Genomic DNA, 26,314 nt, shown 5'->3' on the forward strand with positions numbered 1-26,314 from the left:
TCTCCTCTGCAGACTAAGTAAGCCCTGTTCCTTCAGCCTCTTCTCATAAGTCATGTGCCCCAGCCCCCTAATCATTTTCATTACCCTGTGCTGGACTCTCTCCAGTTTGTCCACATCGTTCCTGTAATGGGGGGGAGGGGCAAAATTAGATGCAATACTCTAGATGTGAAGTGGCAATCAAAAAAGCGAACAGAATGCTTGGAATTAATTAAGAAAAGATAGCTAATAAGACAGAAAATATCATATTGCCTGTTTATAAATTCATAGTATGACAATATAGAATCACAGAATCATAGAAGATTAGTGTTGGAAGTCATGTGCCCTAGCCCCCTAATCATTTTTGTTGCCCTCTGCTAGACTCTTTCCGATTTGTTTGTCTTCTACTGATGTTATATTAATTGTTACAGTAATGTTATAATGATGTTATAGGTAATAATTTCATATATATTGTTATGATGCTGAAAATGTATCCTGATGGCTTAAATCAAGCGCAGGCAAAAAAACCTCTCCAGGAGCAGAGAGGCAGTTCACACCTCATCAGGGCATGTATGGGAAAAACCCATCTCAGTCTCACAGGAACAAAGGACACTGGCCTGGGCAACAACAAAAGGATCTGTTAGATTCTCAAGTTAGTCACCCCCTTCCTTTAGTCAGTTTGGGACTGCAGTGAGGTAATGCTCACCTGACTCTGAAGGGGAGGGGCGGGACAAAGCCAAGAGGGAAGGAAAAACATGATAAAAGGGAGAAACTTTGCCCTGCTCTTTCTCTCTCTTCCACCTACATCTACAGACACCAAACCAAGTGACTGAAGTGCTGATCAAAGGGGAGAGCCTGGCTGAAGAACCACCAGCCAGCCTGTGGTGAGAAGCATCTAAGTTTGCAAGGATATTGAAAGTGTTAAGATCAGTTTAGAAAAGCCTGCAGCTTTGGGGGACATGGCTCAGACCTGGGTCAGTGTTTGCAGGAGGCTAGCATGTCTGGCTCAAAAAGGCAGGGTTCTGAAGTCCCAAGCTGACATGGAAAACAGGCTCAGAGGTAGTCTCAGCACATCAGCTGGCAGTCTGAAGGGGGTCTCTGTGACCCAACCCATTACACTGGGGCTCTTGGATACTTTGCTATACTAATAGGGTTTTTTTCTTTCATGTGGAGGGATAGCTCAGTGGTTTGAGCATTGGCCTGAGCATTGGCCTGCTCAACCCAGAGTTGAGAGTTCAATCCTTGAGGGGGTCACTTAGGGATCTGGGGCAAAATCAGTACTTGTTCCTGCTAGTGAAGGCAGGGGGCTAGACTCAATGACCTTTCAGGGTTCCTTCCAGTTCTTTGAGATAGGTATATCCCCATATTATATTATTATCACCTCGTTCATCACTTTCAGCATCTCCTCCTCTTGGCCCACCAGTTTTTGGACAGCTTCATTTAAACTTTCCAATGTTAACGGTGTTTGAAGGAGGGTCTTTTCCACAGCAGTTGCATTCACTAGCCACACACACCCCCCCCCCCCCGTGTACGGGGATTGGGCTAGGCCATCTGTTCCACAGGGACTTCTGCTTCATCAGACCACATAATAGCAGCCTGCATAAGTTAAACCTCCATTTCATTTCACGATGGAGGGAATCATCCCTGAATGCCAGCACTGCTCTTTCAGAACCATATCAGGATCTGGAACTCATCGAGGGTCTCATCACCCTACTTTGCTCATTCTCTGCTGGAGGTCATGGGCGTATGCCCAGACAGTTTCACCAGGCTCCTGCTTTCTCTCAAAGAACTCCTTTAGTTGGGTTCCAATAGGTATCTTGTCTCCATACACTTCTAGGAAGAGTTAAAATATCTTTTCCACTTCTTTCTTGTCTGCCATTGCCATGAACTGTACGGTGGCCTTCTCGTCTAATTGTAAAGCCATTGAACTCTGTGACTTTCTGCTCCCATGGGACATTAATGGTAGTGGGTTTTCTTAGCTTCTGCCACCAATACTGCCTTAGCCAGTGACAAGGCTTATCTCTGTTCAGATCTAGCTTGTTGTAATGCTTCAGCTTCCTCTGATAATCTGCACTGAAGTTCAGCAAACTGGGTCTGTAGTTCTTCAATTCCAGCCATAGTAGGGTTCTTGACCAGGCCTGGACAGTGCTACCAGAATTCAACTAGTAAACCAGTGGGGTGGATCCTATGGATAGGATTCTCTTCATGATGCCAATTATGTAAGTGGCGGAAAGATCCCGCTATTGTGGGGAACTTCCCTGGCTTATACACTACCCTGGTGGAACTAGCAAGCGAAAGGCTCTGAGTCCTTGCTCCCACTCCCTTTACCCAGAGGCCTACCTGATATTGAGGGCTCCCCTTCCACTCTCCTGTGTGGCAGAGTGTTCATAACCCCAAGAAGGCTGGGCACAGGATTCCTGGGGGCTCGACCCTCAATCTTGTCATGGTCAGTGGGGAGGGGGGCTAGGGAGTCCCCATTCTGGGGTGCTCTCTCTGCTCTGGGCACTTCTCTGGCCCACTCATCATTGCATATAATTCAATCCAATACAATTTATTAAACACAAATCAATTAAAAAAATGAGGAAAAATGAAAAAGTTTAAAGGACAACAAAACCCTGCTCTGTGGGTACGGGACATCACAAACAGCCATCTCTGGAATGTAAGGGAAGTTCACAGCCTGTTCCTCACATGTCCCATGCCTCCCTGCCAGGCCCTGGCTGTGCTCCCCTGGTGGTGGTCACACACCCGCAGCCTTCTTCCCAGCGTCAGACTCCCAGTCCAGCCTGCAAGACATTTTGGCTGCCTCTGCCAAGGATTGCCATCACTCTCCCCAGCTGTTAACAGCATGTGGCCCCAGAATGCTCCAGCCCCAGCCCCAGCTCCACTCTTCCTCAGCACTGCTGCAGCTGCTCTGCCTCCAGCTCCCTGACTGCTTCTCCCCAGGCCTCTCCCCAAAGCCCCTGGGGCCTGTTAGTCTCAGTTTCCTGATTCTCATTGACCATTCCTTTTGGTACTGGGAGATGGCCAACCAAAAACCCTCACTAGGTTTTACGAAGAGGCCAACAGTCCCCTTACACAGAGCTGAAGCTAATGAGCCCAACCTGCAACTATACAACTCGCGCCCCTGGCCTGCCCCTGCCTGACTCCACTCCCTCCCTGCCCCTATTGGACCCCTCCCTGCTTCTTCCCTGAGCACACCACGTTCCTCCTCCTCCCCCTCCCCCTCAGCACTTGCTGCGTGAATCAGCTGTCTTGCGGTGCAAGCGCTGGGAGGGAGGGGAAGAAGCAGGATGTGGCGACGTGTTCAGGGGAGGAGGTGGAGGCGGAGGTGAGCTGGGGCAGGAGGGCAGGGCAGGAAGCTGACGATGGGTGCAGAGCACCCACCATTTTTTCCCCATAGGTGCTCCAGCCCCGGAGCACCCACAAAGTCGGCACCTATGCAACTATGACCAGTTAACTGAAGACTTCATTGCTCAGATCAGTGGGATTGGAGCAGGAGAATGCACCCATTCCATTCTTCAGTCACACACTAGATTTCAGCCCAAATTCAGTGCACCTAGAATTATAGATACAAAGCAACAGACACACAACAGTTTGATTCATGCCCTGAAGGACACTGGGAGTGTTATAAGCAGAGAAGTAGGGGTGCACAAAGAATGACAGGGAGTCGGTTCATTTCCTACCCATGGCATTCATTAGCAAGCACCGTTGAGCTTTGAATGTCCTGTGTTCCTTTCAACCATCTCAGACCCAAAATGTGGCACCGACGGTGTGACAGGGACCCACAATGAGGCCCACACAAATATTATCCTTACAGGGGACTCTAGAGAGATTTGTAGTGTGACAGACCCAGGCGAGTGGGGTACAGGAGTCTGGTCCTATTGGGATCCAGGATGTGGGTGGGCGAAGCCCGCCCACTGCTAAAGGATCCCCCCCAGCCTAAGGGGGGGTCCACAGGGCCTGGAGACCAAAAAATTATGAGGGACAACTAATAAAAGAACAGGGACAGGAGTGAGGTCAAAAGAAGGGAACCAGACGGGGACACCGAGCAGAGAACCCCGGACAGCGTCCACTGCTCCTCGAAGGCGTCAAAGGAGTCAGTGGACGCCGCCCAGAGGAACTCTGCCCGGATACCTGAACGAACGGAGGACCGGAAATAGGCCCCACAGTCACAGGAGACTCCATCGGCCAACCTCCTCACTCCGGTTTTATAAATGGCCAGTTTTGCTAGGGCCAGGAGGAGGTTGATCAAGAGGTCCCGTGACTTCGTGGGGCGACGGATAGGGAGTGCATAAATAAAAAGGTGAGGGGAAAAGTGCAACCAAAAACGTAACAAAATATCCTTGAGGAGCCGGAATAGGGGCTGCAGCCTGGCGCACTCCAAGTAAACATGCGCCAGGGTTTCCCTCACGCCGCAAAAGGGGCAGGTGTCTGGGATAGAGGTAAACCACGCCAAGTGCACGCCCGTGCTCACAGCTCCATGAAGGAGCCGCCAACTTGTGTCCCCGGTGGGCTTTGAGATCAGAGTAGAATAAAGGCTGGCCCACTGGGGCTCCTCACCCTCCAGAGGTGGCAGGAGGTCCCGCCACTTCGTATCGGGGCGGGACGCGAGGGTGAGGACATGAAGAACATGGAGCACGAGCGTGTATAGATGTTTCTTTGGCGCGGTCCGGAACAGAACCGGCTGCAGATCATGCAGCCGGCTCATGGCGAAGGGACGGTGGGGGCTGATTGGGTCTATGGGGCAGTTGCCCGATGAAAAGATCTGGAGGGCTTGGAGTGGAGGGTGGGCGGGGCGTGCCCTCTCGCAGGACCCGGTCGAGATAGTCCCGAGCACCGGGCAGCAAAGCGGCTCTCACCTCCTGAAGCACGCGCTGGGGAGTACGAGGTCTGGAGAGCCCCATGCGCTGAGCGAGCGTCAGGGGATCCAGCCAGTCTCCCCGGTCGTAGTCCAGGAGGTCTCCGACTTCGGTGACTTCTGCCAGGACCAGCCTCTGTCGCACCATGGGGGACTCCGCCACCTGCACACGAAGCTGGGGGTTGTGTAGCAGGGGCTCCGCGAGGAGATCTGCCCCCACGGTGGCTGCCACGGACCTGGTCACTGAGAACAGTTTCCAGGTCTGGAGGAGGTCCTGGTAGAAGACCAGCAGTCCGGAGAGGTCTTGCGGAAGACCTCTCCGATGGAGAGGAAAGAGCTGCCAGTCATATCGGAGCCCTCGGAAGCAGCGCAGGAATGCCTGCGCCAATACGCTCCACGCCAGACTACCTGCACCATAAAGGACCCTCTGCAGGGCCTGGAGGCAGAAGACATGGATCTGAGCGTGCAAACACTTCAGGCCCTGCCCTCCCTCCTCCAGGGGTAAATGGAGAACCCCCGCAGAGACCCAGTGCAGTCCTGGCCAAAAGAACTCCAGAATCAACGTCTGGAGGTTGGCCAGGAAACCCGGGGCCGGGACCAGGGTGTTGAGCCGGTACCAGAGAATGGACAGGACCAGTTGATTGAGCACCAGTGCTCTCCCTGGAAGGGAGAGACACTGGAGCAGTCCTGTCCATTTCTGGAGCTGCTCTGACACCCTGCCCTCTAAACCTAGCCAGTTCTCCGGCGGAGACGGATGTGCGGCAGAAAGGTAAACGCCGAGATAGAGCAGCGGACCCGCGCTCCACCAGACGGCCTGAAGCGCGGGTGGGAGGGAGCTCGCCTGCCACCTGTCCCCTACCACCAGGCCAGAGCTCTTGACCCAGTTGACCCGGGCGGAGGAGGCTGCCGAATAGATGGTCTGGCAAGCCTCCACCCGCACCAAGTCACCTGGGTCCTGGACCACGAGGAGCACGTCGTCGGCGTACGCCGACAGGACCAGCCGCAGCTCTGGCTCCCGCAGCACCAACCCCGTCAACCTCCTATGGAGGAGACAGAGGAAGGGCTCGATCGCCAAAGTATACAGCTGGCCTGAGAGGGGGCACCCTTGACGTACTCCTCGCCCGAAGCTGACCGGTTCAGTCAGGGTCCAGTTGAGCCTGACCAAACACTCTGCAGAGGCATACAGCACCCTGAGAAAACCCACAAACTGGGGCCCGAAGCAAAACGCTCACAGCGTGCCCAGGAGATACCCGTGGTCCACCCTGTCGAACACCTTCTCCTGATCCAGGGACAGGAGGGCGAATGACAGACCATCCCTACACGCGAGTTCCAAGGGGTCCCGGACCAGATACAAGTTATCGAAGATGGTGCGGCCCGGGACAGTGTAGGTCTGGTCTGGGTGGATCACGTCCACCAGCACAGACCCTAGCCACAGCGAGATGGCCTTCGCCACGACTTTATAGTCCGTGCTGAGGAGCGAGATGGGACGCCAATTCCGTAAATCGCGGAGGTCCCCCTTCTTCGGCAATAAGACGAGCACGGCTCGCCTGCACAAAAGAGGGAGGACCCCGCCCTGCAAGGCCTCGGCCCAGAAGGTGACAAGGTCCGGGCCGAGGACGTCCCAAAACACGCGGTAGAACTCCACGGTCAGCCCGTCCATGCCCGGAGATTTATTGGTGGGCATGCGGTGAAGGGCTTCCAAGAACTCGGCCAGAGTGAGAGGTAGCTCCAGCTGGTCTCGGTCGCCCGCGCTGACAGTCGGGAGATCATCCCAGAGCATTCTGCAAGCGTTGGGATCAGTAGGATCCGGGGAGAAAAGGTGTGCGTAGAAGGCCCTGGCCCTCCCGCACAGTTCAGCCGGATGCGTGAGGGGGGTACCATCCTCTGCTAGAAGGCAGGTGATGTGCTTCTTGGCCCCCCTCTTTTTCTCCAGGGAGTAGAAGAAGCGGGAGTCGCGATCCATCTCCCGAAGGAGGCGGATGCGGGATCGAACAAAGGCACCTCGGGCCCGATGGTCCTCGAGGGTCCTGAGCTCCTCCCGCTTCTCCCAGCACACTCCGCAGAGGGATGGATCACCGGGGCTGGCGGCCAGACGCCTCTCCAGCTCTAAGACCTCCCCTTCCAACGGCCCTATCGCCATATCCCTCCGTCGGCTGGCGCCCCGGGTGTAGTCACGGCAGAAGGGCCGGGCGCACACCTTCCCCAGTTCCCACCACCACCGCACCGAGGTAAAGGCACGCTGCTGCCCTCGCCAGGCCAGCCAGAACTCCCGGAAGGATGCCACGAAGCCCACATCCTCCAACAAGCTATTATTAAAGTGCCAATAGGCCGGCCCCAGCCTTTCCGCACAGAGAGAGGCTGTCACGGTGGCTAAATGATGATCTGAAAAAGGGGCTGGCCGGATGCTTAAGGAGTGGGCCCGTGAAAGATGGAAGCGTGACAAATAGATGCGGTCCAACCGGGAGTGGCGCGACCAATGGACCTCCACCCGGACAAAAGTGAACGTCAAAACGTCATCCGGGTGGTGGTCGCGCCAGACGTCCACCAGGGAGTGATGTTTGACGATCACCCGGAGGACGTCCGCGGCGGCCAGGTGCTGCTCGGTCCCGTTCTTCAAGGGTGGCATTAAAGTCCCCGCCCAGGACCAGGCACTCGCGAGGATCCAAGGTGCCGAGGAAGGCAGAAGCCTGCTGATAAAAACACAGCCTCTCCGGGCCCGATGTCGGGGCATAAACATTGACGAGATTAACCACAAGCCCCTCCATGCGGACCTGGAGGTGAAGCAGGCGGCCCGGCACAGCCTCGGCGAACGCCAGCACCTCGGGCCGTAGGTCGGGGGAGAACAGGGTCACCACTCCAGCCGTACGAACTGTGAGATGGCTAAAGTAGACCCTGTCCCCCCACTCCAGCCGCCAGCTAGCTTCAGTGGCCGGATCTGTATGGGTCTCCTGCAGGAAAATCACAGAGTACCCCCCCACCCGAAGGAAGGAGAGCACCTGGCTCCTGCGGAGACCCATCCTACAGCCCCCGGTGTTTAATGTTGTGAAGATGATTGGTGCCATAAGGAGGGCTGGGGGGGATTCTTGCCGGCAGAGACACCCACGGCCTCCGTCGGGCCGGGCAACAATCCGTGTCCTACCCCGTAGGCGATTAAGGAGTCACGGAAGAGGCGGACCCGTTGGTAGGCCACGGTGGCCTGCCTCCCAGTCTTCTTACCCTCCCCCATGAGGGCCCTCGCCACCCGGAGGATCTGATGGAAATCCCCCCATCACTGGAGTGCAAGCTGTACCTTGTTGCGGGAGCCATGGACATCCTCAAGGAACTCCCGTAGCTCCTCTCTCAGCGTATGGGGGGGTGGGGTTACTGATCTATGGCTTTCCCCCAGTGGGGCCCCTGTCACAGCCCCATGGCCCACCGAGATGGGCAAGCAGGGGGCAGACCCTCGACATGGCATCCGATGGGCTGGCTCCACGTGACCCGCCTCAGACCCCGGCTCAATGGGGGGCAGCAGAGGGAAAATAGCAGACCCTGGTGGGTCGGGAGAAGGAAAAACATATTCCGCTCCTTAAGGGTCATCCTCTGTGATACAGAAGGAGACGGCCCCAGAGGCGGCAATAGCATCATGGGAAGTGAAGAGGACAGGAATGGGGTCCGTGTCAGGGGCAGGGTCAGAGTCAGGAATAGGGACAGGGGAAGGGGCGATAGTGGGAGCGGGGTCCCCAGCAGCCAGGCCACTGGGTGGGGGGGTGGCACCCCGCAAATGGGCTCAGGGATTTGCGGGGAGGGAGGTGGGCCCTCCGCGATGCCGGGTTCATGCTCCAAGGCAGATGGTAAGGCCACGGCATCCGTTGGTGGAGAATCAACGATGGGGCCCCCACCCGGGAAGGAGGTCGGCTGCCCCTCAGCCACGAGGGAGTCCCCTGGTGACTCGGGTCCCGGTTGCATGGCACCGGTGGTCACCGCAAGAGGCTCAGCGGCTGCTACCGGGGTGCCATCTGCGGCTGGGTTAGTGGACGAGTCCAGGGGCTCCTCGGAGGCGCGAGCGGAAGCAGTGGGTAGGGGGATCGAACATGGGGAAAGGGGGACTGAGGCAAGGTCGCTCAGATCGAGGATCGCTGGCAGAGGGTCGTCCTCGCCCTGGGTAACCGTGGTCAGACCCAGGGCCTCGATCTCCTCATAAATGGAAGGGAGGTCACCTTCCACCACCCCAGGGCTCTCCCCGCCTGCACCCGAAGCGACGCTCACCTTCAGATTGTAAGGGGGCGAGAAGGGCTCCATCAGGGACTTCCATAGGAAGGGACTTCGGAGGAGGGGTAGTGCTATCCTCTGATGCTGCCACGTCTTCCCTAGCCGGTAATGGTGGACAAAACCCACCCGGGGGCAAAGCGGAAGGCTCAGCATCAGTGCCCCCCTTCCTGGTCTTTCAGAGGGCTACCACATCAGATGGAAGGAGTGGAGCTCGAGCCTTCCGCTTGCCCCGCTTCCCCTGTACTAAGGACCAGCCCTCCATGGCATCATCCGGGGGCTGGCTAACAGGAGTCGGGTCAGGGAGCAAGAGCGAAGGCTTAGGGACTCGGGGAGGCAATGGTGGGACAGCATGTAGGAGGGAGGATTCTCCCTGGGGCATGCCCTCTTCTATGCCTGGCGATATCCCTACCTCACCCGCCTCCACATGCCCTGCCAGATCGCAGGCAGCAGAGGCGAGGCCCTCTCGCTCGTCTAGGCACACTGGGGGAGATACCCCTTGGGCCCGAGCGGGAGTGCTGGGGGGGCTGGAAAGGAGGAGGGGCGGTTTCAGGCGCCGGGCAGCTAGGGGCGCCGACGATGACGGGGCCGGCGCCCTGCCGGGGCTCGGGGGTCCCTGATGTCCCTCCGTGCCGGGCCAAGGGGCAGTCCCTCCGGACATGTCCTATCACCCGGCAGAGGTAGCACCAGGCTTCCCCCATTAAATAATGCACCCGGTAGCGGGCCCCCTGTTAGGGTACCAAGAAGGACCCCTTGAGTGCCTCACCGTTACGTGCCGCCGGCGGCAGTTGTAACTGTACCTGCCGGCGGAAGGAGAGGACGTGACGGAGGGCGGGGTCTTTGCAGCCTAATGGGAGAGGGCTGACCACAGAGATCGGCCTTCCCAAGGTAGAGAGGGCGGGTAACAGGGCGGCATTTGGAAGGAAGGGAGGGACAGAAGTCAGGACCAATTGGGCCCCCAGGTCTTCTACGTACACGCCCCCCATCGCCAGACCTTTCTCCACTGCGTCCTGGGCGGCGGCCTCCAATGCTAGGAAGAAGACGACCTTTCCGTACATCTTGGAGGCCGCCACAATGGCCGTGGGCCCCACCACCCTCGCTAACGCCTGCACGTAGGTCTCCACTTGGGGCGAGGTGGGTACCAGGAGGCAACGGACACCATGCTTCCTGTTCAAGGTGGGGAAGGGGCCCCGGCCGCTATAGATGGTAGCAGAGGTGGTGGATCGGGGAGATGACATAGCGGAGGCGGGGGGCGTGCCGCCACCTGGGCGTATGCCCTGGGAGCTGGGGGTGGGACACCCACAGAGCTGGTGGAGGGAACAGCAGGGAGGGATGCCGCGGCTGGTGGCGGGGCCGTGGCATTGGGGGCACCCCCTGCCATGGAGGGCCTGGCTTTTTTAGCGGGGCCTTTACCCTTCTTTGTGTCTTGGCCCTTCCTGCCGGCTGGGGGGATTCCCGCAGAGTCAGAGGGGGTGAGGGACGTGGCAGCAGTGGAGGTCACCTCGTTACCTACCACTGCCGGTGCTCCAGCAGGGGTGGTAGCAAGTGGATCGGCAGCGGCAGTTGAGGTAGAGGCTGGGGGGGACGATGGTGGGGCAGGTGGAGGAGGGGCAGCAGGGTCTGCCTGAGGGGTCCTACTCTCCTCGTCCCCTGCCATAATGAGGACGGGGGGAGAGCAAACACTGGAGTGGGGGTAGGGAAGGGGGAAGCAGGTCGACCACTCCTCCCCACTAGGCTGTAGGCAGGGGAGGAGGGCACCAAAAAAAGGGGGAGGTGGATGCGGGGGCTATCAAGGGCTAGGGGTCAGTCACAGACTCAGGGAAGGTTTCCGGCTCCTCTAGTTGCACCAAGGAAGGGAGGATATAACAGCATTGGGTGGTGCAGTGAGACAGAATCAAACTAAAACGGGGAGGGGTACAAGCACATAGGAGGGGACATGGGCACACGAGGGGAGGGGCTAATCAGGGCAAGGGGACTGCAGGGGGAAGGGAGCATCCAGGCGGGAAATGGGGCAGAGGAACCACGGGGCTAGCTTCAGAGGCTGGGGCGGGTCAAACAAACAAAAGCTGCAGAGGGAAAGGGCGGGGCAGGCAAACAAACTGGAGCTAGCAAGGGGCTGGGGGGAGGGGCAAAAGGCAGCAAGGGGTAAATGGGTAGGCAGTGGGGCAAAGCTGGGGGCTTGCTGCAGGGGGTCAGTCCAAAAGAGGGGGGCACATGCACCCACGTGCGCTTGCAACAAAAAGAAAGTCTTTGGAAGCTGGCTGCTGTAGGAGGCCCAATAGTGGCAACAGGGCGTAGCAAGCCTAGGTGAGCAGCTGAAATCCCAGAGGCAGGAGCTCGAGGTAGATGATAAATATCCAGTGTGGGTGGTGGAGGAGGCAACTATGATGGTGGGGGGGGGGGGGGGGGAAGGGACACAGACGGACCAGGGGGCAGGCTCCACACCACACCCCCTGTGTCCCACAAACACCGTCTAGACCCCCACCACTAGAGCACAGTTCAAAAGTTACTCAGTCCGTGAGAACCCCGTCCACAGTAGTCTGTACATTTCCTACACGCTCCCCTACTGGCAAATGGTCTCTTCTCCTCCTCCTCGGGGCTCCAGCAGCTCCCAGCAGCAAACACAGCAGCTTTAGGCAGAAATCTGGTGGCCAGCAGGAAGAATCCCCCTCAGGTGTCAATGATGGTGGTGTCCTCAGCAGCAGGAGCAATGGCTGGCTCCCTCCCTCCTCCGGGGAGTGGGCCAGCAGCCCCCCCCCCCAGGGCTGTAGCTGGAGCAGCAGCAACCAAGGGTGGGGGTGGGGTCTAGCAGCCAGCCAGCCAGCAGGTAGCAGAGATGCATGGGAGCGGGGGGTTAGCTCAGCCAGCGAAATAGCTGGAGCAGCAGCAACAGACAGCAGTTGTAGGGAAAACCCAGGGCCTAGTAGCCAGAGGAGCAGCTCTCTACCTCCCTCCGTCCAGACCAGTGGGGTACAGGAGTCTGTTCGAAGGCAAACACACTGGCCACTGGATGAGTAATTTTCTGTTCCCTGAGTGACCAGAGAAGGGGCTGTACTAAAGTAATCAGGAACCTGCTAGAACCAGTTAAGGCAGGCAGGCTAATTAGGACACCTGGAGCCAATTAAGAAGAAGCTGCTAGAATCAATTAAGGCAGGCTAATCAGGGCACCTGGGTTTTAAAAGGAGCTCACTTCAGTTTGTGGTGTGAGTGTGAGGAGCTGGGAGTAAGAGGTGTAAGGATCTGAGAGGGAGAGGGTGAGCTGCTGGAGGACTGAGGAGCACAAGCGTTATCAGACACCAGGAGGAAGGTCCTGTGGTGAGAATAAGGAAGGTGTTTGGAGGAGGCCGTGGGGAAGTAGCCCAGGGAGTTGTAGCTGTCATGAAACTGTTATAGGAGGCACTATAGACAGCTGCAGTCCACAGGGCCCTGGGCTGGAACCCAGAGTAGAGGGCGGGCCTGGGTTCCCCCCAAACCTCCCAATTGACCTGGACTGTGGGTTCTTCCAGAGGGGAAGGTCTCTGGGCTGTTCCCCAACCCACATGGTGAATCTCTGCGGCAAGAAAATCTGCCAATAAGCGCAGGACCCACCAAGATAGAGGAGGAACTTTGTCACAGTAGATAATATGGCCAGGAGGGACCATGTTGATCTTTTACTCTGACCTCCTGCTTTGCACAATATGTTGGACTGCCCTAGATAAATTCCTGTTTGAACTTGAGCAGATCTTTGAGAAAAACATCCCATCTTGATTGAAACATGACCAGTGATGGAGACACAACCCGATCCTTGCTAAATTGTTCCAATGGTCAATTACCCTCCGTGTAAAAACTTTCCACTTTGTCTCTAGTCTCAATTTGTCTACCTTCAACTCCCAGACACCTACTCTTGTTAGACCTTTGCTTGCTAGCTTTAAGATCCCGCTGTTATCAAGTTTCTTTTCTCTGTTATCAGTACTGAATGAATGCAATCACATCGCTCCATAACCTTCTCCTCATGAAGAGATTGAGTTCTTAGAGCAGCTTTGTACTGGCCCCCGAGAAAGTTCTGTCTCCTACACTGATGAGCTTAACCCTGCTGTCGGGAGTCCCATTGTTCCACAGAAGTGCAGTTGCTTTTGTCTCCCCCGGCCATTGACAGGAGGAGATCGTCCATCAGTGCTTCCAAAGCAGGGGAAGTGGATAGCAATTGATAGAAATTAGAGATTATAAAATATAGAAAATGGATAAGGGAAGCAAAAGATACTAGAGACAAATCCATGGCTAGCAGAGCTGAGGAAAATAAGATTTTTTTTAGCATATTAGAAACAAAGGAAATCCTAATAGCGGCATAGGCTTTTACTAGATGGAGATGGTAATACTGTAAATAGTGATGCTGTCATAAATATAAAGAAAACTGTAGCATAAAATCCCTCCTTGGCAGCTGTACTGGATTGCCTTACCCGTAAGGGGTTAAGCAGTTCAAATAACCTAGTTGGCACCTGACCAGAAGGATCAATGAGGAAAGAAGATACTTTCAAATCTGGGGGGAAGGATTTGTTTGTTGTTCTCTTATGTTGTTCCCTCTCCGGACGGAGGGAGAAGCCAAGCAGGTACAACCACTTCTGAAAATATACCTGGAATAATCCATCTAAAATCACAGAAACTGTGAGTAGGGCAAGAAAATGTGTTAGGTTATCTTTTGTTTTGGCTTGTGATTTTTTTCCTGTGCTACAGAGGTAGTTTCATTCCTGTTTTTGTAACTGTGAAGCTGAGCCCAGAGGGGAATCCTCTGTGTTTAAAATCTTTTTATTACCCTGTAAAGTTACCTTCCAGCCTGATTTTGCAGGTGCAATTCTTTTACTTTTTTCTTTATAATAAAGTTCTTCTTTTAAGAGCCTGATTGATTTCGGTGTCCTGAAGACACAGGATCTGGTCTGTGCTCACATTGCAAAGGCAATTGGTTGTTGTATTATTCTAAAGCCTCCCCAGGAAAGGGGTTGAAGGGACTTGGGGGGATATTTGGGGGAATAGGGATTGCAAGTGACCCTTTCCTGAATGTTTTTGTAAATCACTTGGTGGTGGCAGAAATACCATCAAGGAAAGGAATCTGTGACTTGGGGAAGTTTTAACCTAAGCTCGTAGAATACAAGCTTAGTGGGTGTCTCATGCGGGTCCCCACATCTGTACCCCAGAGTTCAGAGTGGGGGGAACCCTGACAACCCCAAACCCCACTTTCCCTCCAGCATTTAAAATGGTATTAAATATATAAAAATTGTTTTTAATTTTTAAGGGAGTCACACTCAGAGGATTGTTATGTGAAATGGGTCACCATTACAAAAGTTTGAGAACCACTGAACTACACAATTGGAGCTCTTTGATACAAGTCACAGCAAAAGGGCTTTCCAGAAAGTTGGAAGAAGATATAAAAGGGGGTGTAGTGAGACGGTGTGGTTCACCGCCACCCCGGAGGGAGATGAGTCCTTCCAGACACCAGAGTGGGCGGAGCCAGTGAGCGCTGAGCCCACACCCCAGAGGGTCAGGCGTTGCCCCAGAAGTATAAAGGCTCGAGGTCAGAGCTCACTGGGAGATCATCCACCAGGGAGGCCAGACACCTCCGGCCTAGGTCGCGATTGGGAAACCCCAGTGGCCTGCGGTAAACCTGAGGACTGGCCTGACCTGCCCCACTCCAGCAACCCCGAGGAGTTGCCAAACCTGCCCTGCACCAGCTACCAGGAGGAGCTGCCAAGTGTGCCCCTCCCTAGCTATCCCAAGGAACCCATGGTACTGAACCCCCAGCAGGACACCACCCTGATCCAGGTACCTCAAGAGGGGGAGTAAGAAAGTAGCCCAGGGACAGCCAACCCTAGTCTGGCTGCAGCAGTGCCAGAGCCCATGTCAGTGTGTTGCAGCTAGGATCCCCACTGACACATAGAATCATAGAATCATAGAATATCAGAGTTGGAAGGGACCTCAAGAGGTCATCTAGTCCAACCCCCTGCTCAAAGCAGGACCAATTCCCAGCTAAATCATCCCAGCCAGGGCTTTGTCAAGCCGGGCCTTAAAAACCTCCAAGGAAGGAGACTCCACCACCTCCCTAGGTAACGCATTCCAGTGTTTCACCACCCTCCTAGTGAAATAGTTTTTCCTGATATCCAACCTGGACCTCCCCCACCGCAACTTGAGACCATTGCTCCTTGTTCTGTCATCTGCCACCACTGAGAACAGCCGAGCTCCATCCTCTTTGGAACCCCCCTTCAGGTAGTTGAAGGCTGCTATCAAATCCCCCCTCATTCTTCTCTTCTGGAGACTAAACAATCCCAGTTCTCTCAGCCTCTCCTCATAAGTCATGTGCTCCAGACCCCTAATCATTTTTGTTGCCCTCCGCTGGACTCTTTCCAATTTTTCCACATCCTTCTTGTAGTGTGGGGACCAAAACTGGACACAGTATTCCAGATGAGGCCTCACCAATGTCGAATAAAGGGGAACGATCACGTTCCTCGATCTGCTGGCAATGCCCCTACTTATACAGCCCAAAATGCCGTTAGCCTTCTTGGCAACAAGAGCACACTGTTGACTCATATCCAGCTTCTCGTCCACTGTGACCCCTAGGTCCTTTTCAGCAGAACTGCTACCTAGCCATTCGGTCCCTAGTCTGTAGCAGTGCATGGGATTCTTCCGTCCTAAGTGCAGGACTCTGCACTTGTCCTTGTTGAACCTCATCAGGTTTTTTTCTGCCCAATCCTCTAATTTGTCTAGGTCCCTCTGTATCCGATCCCTACCCTCTAGTGTATCTACCACGCCTCCTAGTTTAGTGTCATCTGCAAACTTGCTGAGAGTGCAGTCCACACCATCCTCCAGATCATTAATAAAGATATTAAACAAAACCGGCCCCAGGACCGACCCTTGGGGCACTCCACTTGAAACCGGCTGCCAACTAGACATGGAGCCATTGATCACTACCCGTTGAGCCCGACGATCTAGCCAGCTTTCTATCCACCTTACAGTCCATTCATCCAGCCCATACTTCTTTAACTTGGTGGCAAGAATACTGTGGGAGACAGTATCAAAAGCTTTGCTAAAGTCAAGAAATAACACATCCACTGCTTTCCCCTCATCCACAGAGCCAGTTATCTCATCATAGAAGGCAATTAGGTTAGTCAGGCACGACTTCCCCTTCGTGAATCCATGCTGACTGTTCCTGATCACTTTCCTTTCCTCTAAATGTTTCATAATTGATTCCTTGAGGACCTGCTCCATGATTTTTCCAGGGACTGAGGTGAGGCTGACTGGCCTGTAGTTCCCCGGATCCTCCTTCTTCCCTTTTTTAAAGATGGGCACTACATTAGCCTTTTTCCAGTCATCTGGGACCTCCCCCGATCGCCATGAGTTTTCAAAAATAATGGCTAATGGCTCTGCAATCTCACCCGCCAACTCCTTTAGCACCCTCGGATGCAGCGCATCCGGCCCCATGGACTTGTGCACGTCCAGTTTTTCTAAATAGTCCCGAACCACTTCTTTCTCCACAGAGGGCTGGTCACCTTCTCCCCATGCTGTACTGCCCAGTGCAGCAATCTGGGAGCTGACCTTGTGCGTGAAGACAGAGGCAAAAAAATCATTGAGTACATTAGCTTTTTCCACATCCTCGGTCACTAGGTTGCCTCCCTCATTCAGTAAGGGACCCACACTTTCCTTGATTTTCTTCTTGTTGCTAACATACCTGAAGAAACCCTTCTTGTTACTCTTAACATCTCTTGCTAACTGCAACTCCAAGTGTGATTTGGCCTTCCTGATTTCACTCCTGCACGCCTGAGCAATATTTTTATACTCCTCCCTGGTCATTTGTCCAATCTTCCACTTCTTATAAACCTCTTTTTTGCGTTTAAGATCAGCAAGGATTTCACTGTTTAGCCAAGCTGGTCGCCTGCCATATTTACTATTCTTTCTACACATCGGGATGGTTTGTTCCTGCAACCTCAATAAGGATTCTTTAAAATACAGCCAGCTCTCCTGGACCCCTTTGCCCTTCATGTTTTTCTCCCAGGGGATCCTGCCCATCTGTTCCCTGAGGGAGTCAAAGTCTGCTTTTCTGAAGTCCAGGGTCCATATTCTGCTGCTCTCCTTTCTTCCTTGTGTCAGGATCCTGAACTCGACCATCTCATGGTCACTGCCTCCCAGGTTCCCATCCACTTTTGCTTCCCCTACTAGTTCTTCCCTGTTTGTGAGCAGCAGGTCAAGAAAAGCTTTGCCCCTAGTTGGTTCCTCCAGCACTTGCACCAGGAAATTGTCCCCTACGCTTTCCAAAAATTTCCTGGATTGCCTGTGCACCGCTGTATTGCTCTCCCAGCAGATATCAGGGTGATTAAAGTCTCCCATGAGAACCAGGGCCTGCGATCTAGCAACTTCTGCTAGTTGCCAGAAGAAAGCCTCGTCCACCTCATCCCCCTGGTCTGGTGGTCTATAGCAGACTCCAACCACGACATCACCCTTGTTGCTCCCACTTCTCAACTTTATCCAGAGACTCTCAGGTTTTTCTGCAGTATCATACCGGAGCTCTGAGCAGTCATACTCCTCTCTTACATACAACGCAACTCCCCCACCTTTTCTGCCCTGCCTGTCCTTCCTGAACAGTTTATATCCATCCATGACAGTACTCCAGTCATGTGAGTTATCCCACCAAGTCTCTGTTATTCCAATCACATCATAATTCCCTGACTGTGCCAGGACTTCCAGTTCTCCCTGCTTGTTTCCCAGGCTTCTTGCATTTGTGTATAGGCACTTAAGATAACTCAATGATCGTCCCTCTTTCTCAGCATGAGACAGGAGTCCTCCCCTCTTGCGCTCTCCTGCTTGTGCTTCCTCCCAGGATCCCATTTCCCCACTTACCTCAGGGCTTTGGTCTCCTTCCCCCGGTGAACCTAGTTTAAAGCCCTCCTCACTAGGTTAGCCAGCCTGCTGGCGAAGATGCTCTTCCCTCTCTTCGTTAGGTGGAGCCCGTCTCTGCCTAGCACTCCTTCTTCTTGGAACACCATCCCATGGTCGAAGAATCCAAAGCCTTCTCTCCGACACCACCTGCGTAGCCATTCGTTGACTTCCACGATTCGGCGGTTTCTACCCCGGCCTTTTCCTTGCACAGGGAGGATGGACGAGAACACCACTTGCGCCTCAAACTCCTTTATCCTTCTTCCCAGAGCCACGTAGTCTGCAGTGATCCGCTCAAGGTCATTCTTGGCAGTATCATTGGTGCCCACGTGGAGAAGCAGGAAGGGGTAGCGATCCGAGGGCTTGATGAGTCTCGGCAGTCTCTCCGTCACATCGTGTATCCTAGCTCCTGGCAAGCAGCAGACCTCTCGGTTTTCCCGGTCAGGGCGGCAGATAGATGACTCAGTCCCCCTGAGGAGGGAGTCCCCGACCACCACCACCCTCCTCCTCCTCTTGGGAGTGGTGGTCGTGGAACCCCCATCCCTAGGACAGTGCATCTTTTGCCTTCCAATCGGTGGAGTCTCCTTCTGCTCCCTTCCCTCAGATGGGCCATCTAGTCCACTCTCCGCATTAGCACCTGTAGAGAGAACATGGAAACGATTGCTCACCTGTATCTCCATTGCTGGTGCATGGACGCTCCTCTTTCTTCTTCTGGAGGTCACATGCTGCCAAACCTCCTCACAATCCTTCTGTCCCTGCTGCGCCTGCTCTGAATCTTCAGAACAATGTGGCCGTAGAATCATCTCCTGACGTCTGTCCAGGAAATCTTCATTTTCCCTTATGCAACGCAGAGTCGATACTTGTTTCTCCAGCCCTCGAACCTTCTCCTCCAATATGGAGACCAGCTTGCACTTTGTACAGACAAAGTCACTTCTGTCCTGCGGAAGAAAGACAAACATGGCACAACCTGTGCAGGTTACAACAGCTGATCGCTCACCTTCCATATCACCGTCCTCTTAGGAGCTTCCTCAACTGTTGCAGGAACTACTCTGAGAAACCTGCAGATGAAAGCCTCAGTGTGCTCTCCCCACGCGAACTCCCAGGCAAACTCCTGCTGTTAGCCTCTGCTGTTCGCCGCTCAGCTGGTTCGCTGCTGACTGCCCTTATATACCAGTCAGGCCCACTCAAGGCCCACCTGGAACAAAGCACTCCCAATTCACACTTTTCAAACAAACAAGCAAGCAATCAAGCACACGGTCAAACTGACCAACTGTCCCAGCAGCAGGCACTCAGATACTCACCAACACAGCCCCCCTAATGCAGCACTTAGCGTACCTCCTCTTGGACAGCTCCCAGGCAAACTCCTGCTGTTAGCCTCTGCTGTTCGCCGCTCAGCTGGTTCGCTGCTGACTGCCCTTATATACCAGTCAGGCCCACTCAAGGCCCACCTGGAACAAAGCACTCCCAATTCACACTTTTCAAACAAACAAGCAAGCAATCAAGCACACGGTCAAACTGACCAACTGTCCCAGCAGCAGGCACTCAGATACTCACCAACACAGCCCCCCTAATGCAGCACTTAGCGTACCTCCTCTTGGACAGCTCCCAGGCAAACTCCTGCTGTTAGCCTCTGCTGTTCGCCGCTCAGCTGGTTCGCTGCTGACTGCCCTTATATACCAGTCAGGCCCACTCAAGGCCCACCTGGAACAAAGCACTCCCAATTCACAGCAGTGGGTCTTGTGCCGCTGCTAGAGCCCCGGGCTGGGACGCAGTGGAGTGGGAGGGCCTGCGTCCCCCCTGCCACCCACCTCGTGGGTGGCCATCTCCCCCTCTCCCAGGCCCTTTGGAACCTAGGGCCTGGGCCTACTGTTGTTTCTCAGCCCCGGCCTGAGGGCCTGACCCACCACTGCCCCTCCCTGACCTAGGGCCTGGGCTCACTGTTTATTTCTGCCCTCACAAAGGGCACAGAAGAAGACTCCTGCAGCTGAACTAATTCCCCACAAGACATCTTCCCGAGTTTAGTGAGGCGGTGTGGTTCCCCGCTGCACCAGAGAGAGACGAGCCCCAGCTAACCTCTCTACAGGGGGGAAAAAACATAATGATGGGACCCTCATTCTCCCTACAACAACACACCTGAAAGTACCGGAGGGAAAAGACTGAACTGGGGGAAGTGCTGATCCCAGGCAGGAAAGAAGGAAGCCTGCCTGAAAAAGCAAACCTGCTTGTACTTGACTCTCTGTGAGCTGAGGGGTGAAAACATTATCTAACTGGGTGAGACCCTGCTTGATTCAAACACTAACTAGCACACTGGCATTAGATTGTGGTTTTGTTTCATTTCTTATGGTAATCTACTTTGATCTTTTTGCTATCACTTATAATCACTTAAAATCTAACTTTACATAGTTAATTGGTCTATTTTACATTTTACCAAAAACACTCTGTGTTTTTTAAAGTCCAAAGGGGAAAAATCTCAGCTGATGAACAAGAGTCGGTGCACATCCACTTTCCTTTGTAGAAATGGCAGACTGGGTAATAAATTCATACTGGTCAGGTTTTGACCTGGGCAGGATGGTAGAACACTGGGGTCTTAGGCTGGGGAGCTGGGAGTATTTTGGCTGTAGCCTCTCTGTTGTGGGTTCATGCAGTGGCTGGACAGAGCATTCATGAACACAGCTGGGTGGGGTCCCTGCCTGTGGACATTAGTATGACTGTAATCTTGGAGTGCTTTGCAGCTTGTCACAGTGCAAGAGGGATCCCAGATTGTCATGACAGAGGGGTCAGCTGTATCCCAGTTCCAGGTGGCACCCCAGCAGGGACCCATGAAAGATAACCCAGAGTGTTGGGGGTAGGCGGGGGAGGAGTGAACCACAGGGGCAGGGCCTTGGGAGAAATGACACAGAAGTGGGAGGGGCCTTGAGGGAAGATGCAGAGTGGGGTGGAGCCTTGCGGAAAGAGGCAGGGCAGGGTGAAGGTCCTCGGGTGTCCAGTTACAATTAGAATTATAATTAGAAAGGTGGCAATTCTGAGTTAATGAGTTGTACACTGACCGATTCCTCAGTTTGTCACAGTGACACAGCACAGTAAGGCCAGGAAAGGGTTTAATGTCTCTTTGACTGTTCAGTAAGTGATTCAGGGAAGAGGGCCCTGCACCATGTCACCAGCCAACTGTGCATGGAGCTCAGTCTGAGAGCCAGAGAACCAGGAGAGAAGTTGAATTCCTTTATGTGGTAAGAGCCGGAGCAGCCTGTCCCGGATCTGTTTGGTCCTCACACCGTAGATAATGGGGTTTAACATGGGGGGCACCAATAAGTACACGTTGGCAAGGAGAATGTGGAAATGCAGGGGTACATTGTGCCCCAACCTGTATGAAAGAGAGGAGAAGAGACCTGGGATGTAAAAGGCTAAGATGGCACAGAGATGAGAGCTGCAGGTCCCAAAAGTCTTGAGCTGGGCGTCTTTTGTGGGGAGACTGAAGATGGCCCTGAGGATCTGGATATAGGACACAGTGATAAAAAACAAATCCAGACCAACCCTAAAGGATAGTGCAAAGAGGCCGTAGTAATTACTGATGCGGATGTCGGCACAGGATAGCTTCACCACGGCCATATGCTCACAGTGCGTGTGGGGGATGACGTTGGTTCTGCAATATGGCCACTGCCTCGCCAGGAAGGGATAGGGCAATACGAGTATGACACTGCGCAGCACCACAGCCAAGCCAATCTTGGCCACCACGAGATTTGTCAGGATGCTGGAATGTCTCAGGGGATCACAGATGGCCACATAGCGATCCAAAGCCATGGCCACGAGGATCCCAGACTCAATCCCTGAGAAGCAGTGAACGAAGAACAGCTGGGTAAGGCAGGCACTGAATTCTATCTCCCTGGAATTAAACCAGAAAATGCTCAGCAGTTTGGGCAGGGTAGATGTAGTCAGGACCAGGTCGGTGACGGCCAGCATACAGAGGAAATAGTACATGGGTCCATGGAGGCTCGGCTCCGTCCTCACAATGAACAGGATGATAAAGTTCCCTAAAATGGCTATGATGTACATGGCACAGAAGCCGATGGAGATCCAGACATAGGCTGCCTCCAGGCCAGGAATGCCCAGCAGGATGAAGGTGGAGGGGTTGGTGAAGTTAGTTGTGTTGGAATCTGACATGGTGTAGAGGAGAAGGTGTCCAACTCTGAGGCAGAACGGTGTCTAGTGCATGTACTGTATGATCCCCTGACTTCCTGTATCTGCCCAGTGTCTAGGGTGATGGTTGCAGTACAAATGCCTGGATGGAGAGACAATATGAATATGAGACACTACACAAACTACTGTATCCTGTTCTCATGGGTGAAGCAGATTGGTTGCTCTTCACACACTGAAAAATGTTATTGAGAGAAATGAACTATGTACAATTGACCTTACTAATGCCAATTCCATATTTTATGGTGCTCCATGCATCAAAAATTCCTACACTTGTTGGTGTGTAAAACCTTAATAGGCACCACCAGGAAACACGAGTGTGGATACTGGTTATCCCTCATTGTTCTTTAATGCAAGGAAACCCAGGCTACAGAGTCTGTTTCCTGTTCCTGTTAGAGGGCTTTCCCTTCACCCTCTTCCCTGGTTCTTTTCATGCAGACAGAAAGCAGAAGACCCGCATTCCGAAGTGCAAGCAATTCAGTGCTTATTGTGGTTAGTTCCAAGCTAGTGTATCCATAGCTTTACACTCTGGCAGAGTCTGTTTCCCAGGGTTCTGTTCCCAGCTCTGATGTTACAGAGCCTTGCCTGTTTCCATTCCCAATTCCCTAGTCCCCATTCCCCATTGCCCCTTCCCATTTCCCTATCCCCACCTGCTCCTCCTTAGCAGGCTCAAATATACCTGCAATGCACGCTCCTAGTCACACCTCTTACAACTTACGGTCATGTTCTGTTTTCGAGGGTCGTGAGTTGACGTCTTCGTCCCACCCCTTTTGTTCCCTATGGGAGGGGTGTGAAAGTAGAATCAATTATATTGTAAAAATAGAATGGATTAAAGAAATGCTGTATCTACCTTTAAGAAGAAATAAGGAATGTTGAAAAACAGGTGTCAGGAAAAGGAACATTAAGGCATAAACAATGAGTCCACTTAAGCTAATGGTGGAACATTAGCCAGAGATCTGTAAAAGTTAGTAAGGAAATTGAATATGTATGTCTAGCCTCAGGAAACTTGTCAGTTCTACTTTCTTTGTCCTCTTGTTAACTTTGCACCCTTTTTATCTGTATAAAATAAGGTAGTGTGGGTCTTTCATGGTGCTCACATTATCTGAATGTATTAGCAGAGTGCTGTGCTAATAAACAGAGTGGTCTAACAAATTGTGAGTCCTGAATCTAACTTTGACAATCTAACTTTGACTGAGATGGCAACCGTCTTCACTGGGGCCGTGTGATTCTTGACCATTTTTGTAGGACAACCGTGGCAGTTGGCACCTGGACATTTGGCCTGAGCGGTCCTCCTCCTGAATGGAAGAGCGCACGACCACAGTGAAGTCTAAGCCATCGAATCTGTTGGTTCCAACTCTGTTCTGGTAGGGATCCCAGGATCTGACATCAGGAATCTGGTCAGGTAATTATTTCTGCGTTTTGTCCGGATTGAGGACTGTCCTGTCTCTGTGTCTATCCATCCTCCTGTGGAGTGTTTGAGTCTGGGTGCCATCTCCGTCCGGGGATCAGACGACGAAGGGTTTCCTGTCCCCACGGTCTGAGTGAGTGAAATCTGCGCAATCGCAGCCGCACTACACCTTGGGTAAAACCCTTGGTGTGAAAGCAAGGGCGATTGAGGCAGTAGTCTGTGGGCTCCTTTTGTGTGTTGCATCGGGCATCGCTCTGATGAACCCAAATTTCCTTCTTGTGTGATTGGTGTGTGTAAAGTCCTCCTGTATAGGTAACCAGAGTCTAAGTCAGGACAGTTCCCTAAAGGAACGCTGGCTCATTTTATGTATTTTAGGAAGGGTCTGGACTCCTGTAAATTTCTGGAAAAATGGTCTTGGTTAACTCAGGGAGATCCCAAAACTCAGTGGCCACTTTCATACTCCCATCTCATTGCGAAAAAGAAAACCCCTCGTTAAATTCTGGGGATGACGATGAGGAAGACGCATTAATTGGCTTGGCAGCCTTGAGTCGGGTTAATAGACGATCACCAGCCTCCCCAGTTCAGGACTAGTTCTCAGAGGTCACTAGTTCAGACCTGTCCGGACCGTCCAATGCCGCTCAGGCCCATTCCTCCGGTACTGCTCAGGCCTGTAAAGAACCCTTCATTCTGCCTGACTCCTCTGCTTTTTCTTATACATGCAAAGATAGCCAGAATAAGAATTGGGCCCATTGCTTGTGCTCTAGCTCTAAAACTGTCCAGGTTCCCCTCCGAATCCTGCATACTGGGGGCCAAGAAGGGGGTACCACTTGGAGCTATAAACCCTGGACTCGCTCAGAGCTCCTTTCAATTGTAAAAGGCTTTCCAAAGCCCCTGGAAAATCCTACCAAATTTGCAGAGGAATTTTTGTTAGTGTGCGAAACCTATGAACCCTCTGAGGCAGACCTCCTGCAGCTGTGTAAGCTACTTGTAACCCCTAGCAAACATGAAAAATGGCTCACAGCAGCAAATTAGCCCATCAGTGAACATCACTCTAATTTGCCAGACACTGGTCATGATGCTGAATACCGGAAAAAGTGTAAGGACCGAACTAAAAATCTACTTGAAGCCATCCCTCAAGTATGGAGTCCTAAAACCAACTGGACGGCCATATACTGCTGTAAACAGTGACAGGGAGAAAACCCGGGTGACTACTGCACCTGGCTGACTGATGTTTTTCTGCAACATTCTGGTATACAGTAACCGGATAAAAATGGACAGGGCGCCCTAGCTCATGCTTTTGTTAATGGCCTCCTACCTGCTATTGGCAGTATGCTAAAGTGAGTAAGTTTTGGGTGGGAGACCGAAACCATGGACAAATTGCAAACCGTGGCAGAGCACTGCCAATGCACTCTGAAAGCAAAGGAGGAACAGTCCTCTCAAAAATTAATGGCCCTGCAAATACATTATTCAGGGCAGGGCAAACAGTACCGGGGATGGGGAAGGTTTCAGAAATGGGGATGTGGTCGCAGGAGGGGTCGTGGAACTGGATTTTTGGGGGTTGGGGATGTTTGTAATTACTGTAAGCGGCCCGGACATTGGAAGAACGAGTGTCTGAACCGGCCTGATAGCTCTGTAAATAACCGGTTAGAACCCCTGTTGGCACAGCCCGACAATCTCTAGCCTTACTTTGTCCCACAACAATGACGAGACGCTGGGGAACCTCAGGAAATTTTACCTCCTTTACTACCTCTCACTCCCACGGGTGAGTGTGTTTTGACTATTAATGATCTTTCTCTCCCTTTCCTTGTTGATAAGGGAGCTTTGCTCTCTGCAGTTCGTACTATCAATCTGCCTGCGATTCCCTGCTCCGGAAAAACCATGTCCGCTGTGTGTATTACGGGAGTCCCAACCCCTGATCCCCTTTCAAAACCTCTACCGGTCCAGGTTGGTCTCCCTTGGGCAGATCATGCATTCCTTCTCTCTGATTACACTCCAGTAAACCTTTTGGGTTGGGATCTGTTGTGTAAACTTGGCTGTACCATCTATTGTTCCCCGGATGGTGTCTACTTACAAATCCCCCAGTCCTCTCTGAGTGATTCTGTGGCTTCCCCGCTGTCTGAAACTCCCCTTCCCACTCCAGTTCCCTGTTGCCCATTGATCCCGTCCCTAATTTCGCAGGTCCCATCCTCTCTGTGGCCAACCCACCCATCTGAAGTGGGCCGCTTAAATACTGACCCCATCTGCATTACTGTTGACTCCTCCAAACCCCTGCCTCGCCTGTCTCAATACCCTTTAAATCCTGAAGCAGAGTCTGGCATTGCTCCGGTCATGACCGCACTGCAGAAACAAGGCATTGTCCCCTGCTCTAGCCCCTGTAACACCCCTATCCTCCCAGTTTAAAAAGCTGATGGTAAATCGTGGCGGTTTGTTCAGGATCTTAGAGCCATTAACCGCATCGTCATACCCGCCTTTCCTGTAGTCCCTAACCCAGCAACGATTCTGACTTCTATCTCACCGGGTGCAACTCATTTTACTGTTGTTGATTTGTGCTCTGCTTTCTTTTCTGTCCCAGTTCACCCTGACTCCCAGTATCTTTTTGCCTTTTCTTACAAGGGGCAGCAGTACACATGGACCACGCTCCCTCAGGGGTATACTGAAAGCCCATCTTACTTTTCCCAAGCATTAGCCCGAGACCTTGCTGACCTTGTTTTTCCGTCCAGGTCCACACTAGTCCAATATGT

General features: G+C 53.1%; 1 protein-coding gene across 1 annotated transcript; it reads right to left on the reverse strand.

The window, feature by feature from the left end:
• Positions 1 to 21,103: 21,103 nt before the first annotated feature.
• On the reverse strand, positions 21,104 to 22,132 carry LOC101950463 (olfactory receptor 52R1-like). Its single transcript, XM_065588875.1, has one exon. It carries the CDS (start codon positions 22,130 to 22,132, stop codon positions 21,104 to 21,106), a length of 1,029 nt encoding a protein of 342 aa, XP_065444947.1.
• Between the last annotated feature and the right edge of the window lie 4,182 nt (positions 22,133 to 26,314).

This window comes from Chrysemys picta, chromosome 1, assembly GCF_011386835.1.
Source record: "Chrysemys picta bellii isolate R12L10 chromosome 1, ASM1138683v2, whole genome shotgun sequence".
Classification (NCBI taxonomy): Eukaryota; Metazoa; Chordata; order Testudines; family Emydidae; genus Chrysemys; species Chrysemys picta.

Coding starts and splice junctions, on each gene's coding strand:
- LOC101950463 (XM_065588875.1), bottom strand. CDS start 22,132: ATGTCAGATTCCAACACAACTAACTTCACCAACCCCTCCACCTTCATC.